At 61.8% G+C, this 6,811-nt stretch overlaps 1 protein-coding gene across 1 annotated transcript; it reads right to left on the reverse strand.

The window, feature by feature from the left end:
* Positions 1 to 224: 224 nt before the first annotated feature.
* LOC138846450 (galectin-7-like) lies at positions 225 to 1,960 on the reverse strand. The gene is made up of 4 exons (XM_070062247.1): positions 1,836 to 1,960; positions 1,391 to 1,479; positions 604 to 805; positions 225 to 392 (listed from the first exon to the last, which is right to left on the reverse strand). Exons 1-4 carry the CDS (start codon positions 1,839 to 1,841, stop codon positions 279 to 281), a joined length of 411 nt encoding a protein of 136 aa, XP_069918348.1. The 5' UTR covers positions 1,842 to 1,960; the 3' UTR covers positions 225 to 278.
* Positions 1,961 to 6,811: the final 4,851 nt, after the last annotated feature.

The following is a 6,811-nucleotide window of genomic DNA, read 5'->3' on the forward strand; positions in this document are numbered from 1 at the left end:
CAGGGACGGTCCAGCCACTCCCCGCCCACGAGGCCCGCAGATGAGCCCCAGCCGCAGGCTCCTGCCTTCTCAAACCCAGATGTGAGGCCAGCCCCTCTCCCACTCGCGCCCATGCCACGACCCGGACTCCCGGACAGGAATCCCAGAAGGGGTGCAGGATCCCTGTGTGGGCCCAGCTTTGAGCCCGCTTTCCTCGCGCACACGAAGGGACACACACAGGCACCACCGGTTTACGCTTTATTTGCAGCCCCAGCCGGGCCCGCCGCTCCCGCGTCCGCTCAGAACACGCACACCGAGTCCAGCTGCACGTCCCCGGCCACCTCGAGCAGGCGCACGCGCGCCGGCGGCATGCGGTGGCGAAAGTGGTGGTACTGCGCGTCCCCGACCACGGCCTGCGGGACAGGGGCAGGGCTGGCACCCGCGCACCGACTGCGCGCGACCAGCAGGGGGCGGCCCGGGCCCTCCACGGGGACCCCACCCTCGGCCCGGCTCTCGCCCCCCTCGGCCGGCCCTACCGCCGCCAACACCCGAGGGAGCCGCGCGGGCGAACCCAGGGGCTGGGCGCCTCCCCCAGCGCCGCGCCGGGCCAGGCCCGGGTCGCACCTTGTAGCCGTCGCCGGTGACGATGAGCAGCACCTCGAAGGGCTGCCCGCGCCGGAAGGGCAGCCCCGGGCCGCGCTCCTCCTTGCCCCAGGCGCCCTGCTCCAGGCTGTTGAAGACCACCTCGGACAAGTCCAGCCGCGGGTTGAAGTGCAGGGCGGCGTCGGCGCCCTGCTCCTCGCTGCACAGCAGGTTCACGTGGAACCTGTGGGGCCAGGGCGGGTGAGCGGGTCCGTGACCCACGGCCAAAATCCCGATCCTCGGGGGGGGGGGGCTGCCACTTCCAGGGCACCCCCCCCAGTGCCCGCAAACCGGACGGTGTCCCACGCCCCGCAAGAGGGCCCTGGCTGCCAGCCACCCAGACCAGGGCCTTGTGTTCCTGGCTGGGACCCCGCCTTTGCCAGGAGCCTGGGAGCTGTCCAGATTTGGCAGGGTGGGGTGGGGGCGTCCCATGGGCCAAACTCTAGGAGGCCTGAAGCCCCCACCCCTGGAAGCCAGGACTTCTGGGCAAGGCTGGGCAAAGCCTCCACGGTGGGGGGTGCCTGCGGGACTCAGGGAATCCTGGAGTTGTAGACATGCAGGGCTCGGTGAGTGAGGACACCCCAGGCTGCCCTGGGCCCCAGAGTCTTAGGCAGTGGGGGTCCAGCCGGCAGTGGGGGAGGAAGCCCACGGGTGGGTGTCAGTAGGCCGGGAGGGGCCTGCATACGCCAACCCTGGGGGTAGAGATGGTCGCAAGGACCCCATCTCCGGACGGCAGGAGCTGGGGTTCAGCTGGGAGGCCAGGGCTCACCTGCCAGCCTTGTCAGGGACGACACCCCGGATTCTCAGCACATTGCCAGCCTGGACGCCCTCGGGCAGGGAGGTCTTGTGCGGGAGGCTCTGCGGGGTAGGGGGGAGTCACCAGGGGACAGAGGGCAGGGCAGCCCCAGGAACCAGCGAGGGGCAGGAGACCAGGGAAGAGACCAGGGCCAGAACAGAGAGAGGGAGGGAGGGAGGGCCAGAGAGACAGGCAGGGAAGTGCGGGAGACCCAGGGACAGCACCCAGGGAGCAGAGGGCAGGCAGAGGGGACAGCGGGGCGGGCAGGGGCAGCCCCGAGGCCACAGCCCCGGCGGGCTCACGGCGCCCTGCAAGGGGAACTCCTCCTTTGAACCCCAGGCCTCAGCCAGCCCCAACCCCTCCCACGAGCCCCAGCCTAGGTCCAAGACCCCAGGCCCAGCCCCTCAGGAGCACTCACGGACATGGTGAGCGGTGGGTGGGACAGCAGCAGTGGCGGTGGCGGGGAGACTGAGGGGGGACCTTAAGCACAGGCAGGGCAGGGCCCGCCCTGGTGACTCAGCCCTCCCTCCCCGCCCACCGCCCACACCTGGCACAGACCCTGGCCCTGGGGCAAGGCGGGCAAGGCTGGCTGGAGCCGCCCCCACGGAGGGCCCTGCACTGCTGCCTGGCGGCTCCAGCACTGGGGCCCTGGGAGCCATCATTCTGAGAATTAGCACTGCACAGGAGGCCGGAGCTGCAGGCCCTGCAGAGGGAGGGCTCAGGCTCACTGAGGCCTTGGCAGGCGGGGCCCCAGAGGCCTGGTGGGGGCTGCCACCCCAGGCCCCTCTTCCCTACCCACGCTGAGGGTGTCTCCGGGACCCCGCAGGGGCCTGGTGAGGATGGCAAAGGCAGCCGCGCGGAGCGGATTTCCGCCTGGGGCGTCCAGTCTGCCTGCAGCCCCAGCTCATTCCTAGACCTAGCAGGAGCTCAGCCAAGGGGGGAAGCAGCCTTGGCTCCGCCCAGCAGCTGCCCAAGACAGACAGCCACAGCGCACCCCATCCCGGGAGTAGCTGCACCCTCATTCTACAGACGGCTTCCACGAGACGCCATAGCGGGCAGGTGTGAGCGTGCACTACCTGGTGCGTCTCTGCCTGTCTCCCTGCCTGTCTCCCTGGTCCCTCCACCCAGCACCACTGCCATCGTCCCCCCCCCAGGTGCAGGATGGGGTGAGGAGGGGAAGCAGCCCAGCTCCCCCCAGGCTGAGAACAGGAACAGAGAGGGGACATCTGCCCCGCCCCCATTCTAGGGAGAGTACTGGGGGGAGGGAGAAGGCTGAAGGTCTTTCTAGATGGTGGGGAGGGCAGGCAGCTGAGTAGAAACTGCCCCCCAGCAGCCCCTTGAAGTTTCCATCCCACCCCCACAGCCCCCCCCTGCCCCACCCAGCAGGTGGCAGAGGCCTGGGGCAGGCGGGGCGGGGGGGCAAGTCGGGGCAGAGACCAGACCAGATTCAGATCCTGATCCTCCTCCTCATCCCAGGCCTCCCAGACTCCCTCTCCCCGCCCCCCCCCCCCCCGCACACAGGGGCCAGCTGAGGGGAGCAGAGCACTGAGGGGGAGGCTTGGCACCTGCTCTGGAGGCTGTGAGCACCCCCATTTTACAGAGCAGAAAACTGAAGCTTCTAGAGGGGCAGCCTCAGCCAAGGCCCCGCGCAGCAAGGTGGGGCCGGGCCGGGACCCCGAGGGGGCAGGGGACAGCGTGCAGAAGAGGGGACGCCCAGGGCTCAGGTGCTGGGTTCCGGGAGCGGCTGCTTCTCCTCCCCCTCCTCCTCCTCCCCATGTTAGGGCCTCATTGGCCACTGTCCCCTTGCCTCCCGTGGGGCTTCTGTCCTGGTTGCACTGCCCAGACTTTCAGCAGGAGCCGCACATGGGCCCGGCTTGTCTCGGGAGGTGGCCATGATTCCCCTGGATGTCTCAGCAGCGGGAGAATCCGGTCTGGGGCACTGTGGGTCTGTGTCTTGTGGGACTGGGCTCCCTGGCGCTGTGACCGCGCCTCTCTGCTCTGCCCAGTGGGAGTGGGGCTCTTCCTTCCCAGCCCCACTGTTTATTTCCCGATGCGCTGTTCATCCAGGCCGATTTCTGAGCCCAAGACCCTGTACCGTCTGCACCCAGCCTCTCACTTGTCTCCCCTGCCTGTCCTTTTTCAAAGGAGCTCACTGAATAGATGGAGTGATACAGCTCGCCCCAGGGGGTTCTCATCACTGCACTCAAGTCGTTTCTGGGGCAGGCTGGAGTCTGTCAGCTCTGCTTCCAAACCCGCTCCCTGCTCATGCGCCTGGGAGAGCAGTGGAAGATGGAGCAAGCGCTTGGGGCCCTGCCACCCACGTGGGAGACCTGGAGGAAGCGCCTGGCTTCGGCCTGGCCCAGCCTTGGCCGTTGCGGCCATTTGGGGAGTGAACCAGCTGTGGATGGAAGCTCTCTCCCTCCCTCTCTCTCTCTGTAATTCCGTCTTGCAAATAAATAAATCTTATAAAAAAAAAAAAAAAGAAGCAGCGGAATCCTCCTGGCAGCATTGTGGTGAGCTGGTTTACCAGGGGACTCCGGTGTGGGCAGAACGTGAACGTGACTCCCACTCACTCACGTAAGCCCGGACCAGCTGCAGCCCACCTGGCCAGCCTAAGTTCCCGAGGGAGCAGGGCATCGCTGACCAATCACAGGAGGATCAGGGGCTCCACTGACCAACCAGGAGCTCGGACGCGGCCCCTGGCTCTGCGCGTGGCAGCGAGGGCTTCCTTGCTTCCCAACTCGCTGTGATTGGCTTCCTGCATGGTGCGTGAGTGGACCAGGCCTGGGGGTTTAAGAAACAAACCAGAGGGGCCAGCGCCATGGCCTCCCGCTAGTGCGGGGAGGGGGGGCGGTTCTCAGCGGCACTTCCCTTCAATCAAAGGCGGAGTGGTTTAACCAGTTCTGACACACGTGGAACCCCGGCGACTGTTAGCTGGGCCCCTGCTGCTCGCCCCTGGACAGCCCGGTAAGAGGAAAGGGTTCGTTTCAAGAGGCCGGCAGTCGTGAGGGAAGGGTGGTCTCTGGGTCCCCAGTGTGCTCTTTCTGCCCTACAAGCCCACAAGAAGGATTTCTAAAGGGCAGGGCTAACTGTGGGTAGAGACTGAAAAAATAATGAACCCAGTCAATGATAATGAAGGGGACGTTCTGATGATGGTATGTTGGGGAAACCCAGGGAGTCAGCCTGGTGGAGGTGTCTTGCTAGTGGAGCTCAGCTGTTTGTAGTTGATGGCTGCATGCTTTTCTCCTTGGCTGGGTGTGAGGTCTGCTGTTCCAGGCCCTTCAGTAGCTCCTGGAATTCCCATGCAAACAGGGTTACTTGTCGCAGCAAGTCCAGTGTCCGTGGCTGTTGTCCGCTAACATTTGGGAAGGGAAGGGAAGGGAAGATGTCTTCATAGGGTTACCTGACCACCTCCGCCACTCAACTTTCCGGGACCTGCCCCAGGGCAGGACACGGCAAAACTCTGGTTTCTTTCTTTCTTTCTCCCTTTCTTTCTTTCTTTCTTTCTTTCTTTCTTTCTTTCTTTCTTTCTTTCTTTCTTTCTTTCTTTCTTTCTTTCTATCTTTCTTTCTTTCTTTCTTTCTTTCTATCTTTCTTTCTTTCTATCTTTCTTTCTTTCTTTCTTTTAATTTATTTGACAGGTAGAGTTATAGACAGTGAGAGAGAGAAAGGTCTTCCTTCTGTTGGTTCACTCCCCAAATGGCTGCTATGGCCAGAGCTGTGCCAATCCGAAGCCAGAAGCCAGGTACTTCTCCTGGTCTCCCATGGAGTGCAGGGCCCAAGTACTTGGGCCATCCTCCACTGCACTCCCGGGCCACAGCAGAGAGCTGGCCTGGAAGAGGGGCAACCAGGACTAGAACCGGCGTCCATATGGGATGCTGGCGCCACAGGCGGAAGATTAACCAAGTGAGCCATGGCGCTGGCCCCTCTGGTTTGTTTCTTTCTTTTCTTTTTCTTTTCTTTCTTTCTTTCTTTCTTTCTTTCTTTCTTTCTTTCTTTCTTTCTTTCTTTCTTTCTTTCTTTCTTTTTCTTTCTTTCTTTCTTTCTTTCTTTCTTTCTTTCTTTCTTTTTTTTGACAGGCAGAGTGGACAGTGAGAGAGACAGAGAGAAAGGTCTTCCTTTTGCCGTTGGTTCACCCTCCAATGGCCGCCGCGGCTGGCGCATCACGCTGATCCGAAGGCAGGAGCCAGGTGCTTCTCCTGGTCTCCCATGTGGGTGCAGGGCCCAAGCACTTGGGCCATCCTCCACTACACTCCCTGGCCACAGCAGAGGGCTGGCCTGGAAGAGGGGCAACCAGGACAGAATCCGGCGCCCTGACCGGGACTAGAACCCGGTGTGCCGGGGCCGCAAGGCGGAGGATTAGCCTAATTAGCCACGGCGCCGGCCTTGGTTTGTTTCTTAAACCTCTATGTCCATTTGAAGTCTTATGATTTTATTTCTTAAAAAAGATTTATTTCAGGGGCCGGTGCTGTGGCAAAGCGGGTAAAGCAGTGCCGGCATCCCATATGTGCACTGGTTCGAGTCCCGGCTGCTCCTCTTCCGATCCAGCTCTCTGCTATGGACTGGGAAAGCAGTAGAAGATGGCCCAAGTGCTTGGGCCCCTGCACTGGCTTCAGCTCAGCTCAGCTCAGCTCAGGCCATTGCGGCCATTTGGGGAGTGAACCGGCTGATGGAAGACCTCTCTCTGTCTCTCCCTCTCTCTATAATTCTGCCTCTCAAATTTTAAAAAAGCTTTTTTAAAAAGAGATTTATTTATTTATTTGAAAGTCAGAGTTACACAAATAGAGGGGGAGAGAGAGAGAGAGGTCTTCCATCTGCTGGTCCACTCCCCAGGTGCGCACAGGGGCTGGGGCTGGGCCAGGCCGAAGCCAGGAGCCGGGGACTCAATCTGCTCCCTCCACCTGGTGTCAGGGCCCAAGACTTGAGCCATTGTGTGCCGCCTCTCAGGGTCTGCATTCATAGGAAACTGGAATCCAGAGCCCAGCCAGGCTCTCTAATAAAGGACATGGCATCAACTGCTGGGCCAGAGGCCAACCTTGACCCCTTCCTTCAATGTGGTGAAACAGACAAGCACAAACCTTAGCATTCGGAAAGGTGTGAACAGGGCTGGGCGTTTGGTTAGCAGTGTTACATCACTGAGATATGAGTGCCCGCGTGGCCGGCGCTGTGGCGGAGCAGGTAAAGCCACCGCCTACAGTGCCGGCATCCCATATGGGCGCTGGTTTGAGTCCCAGATGCTCCACTTCGACCCAGCTCTCTGCTATGGCCTGGGATAAGCAGTGGAAGATGGCCCAGGTCCTTGGCTCCTTTCTTCAGATTGGCTCAGTCTGCCCATTGTGGCCGACTGGGAATTGAACCAGCGGGTGGAAGACCTCTCTCTCTCTCTGCCTCTCC

The sequence above is a fragment of the Oryctolagus cuniculus genome, chromosome 18, assembly GCF_964237555.1.
Source record: "Oryctolagus cuniculus chromosome 18, mOryCun1.1, whole genome shotgun sequence".
Lineage (NCBI taxonomy): Eukaryota > Metazoa > Chordata > Mammalia > Lagomorpha > Leporidae > Oryctolagus > Oryctolagus cuniculus.

Bases quoted from the DNA above. Each gene is read 5' to 3' on its own strand.
- LOC138846450 (XM_070062247.1), bottom strand. The intron at 806-1,390 runs GTGAGCCCTGGC...CTGGCCCCACAG, and splicing joins GTCCCTGACAAGGCTGGCAG to GTTCCACGTGAACCTGCTGT. The intron at 393-603 runs GTGCGACCCGGG...CCTGTCCCGCAG, and splicing joins TCACCGGCGACGGCTACAAG to GCCGTGGTCGGGGACGCGCA.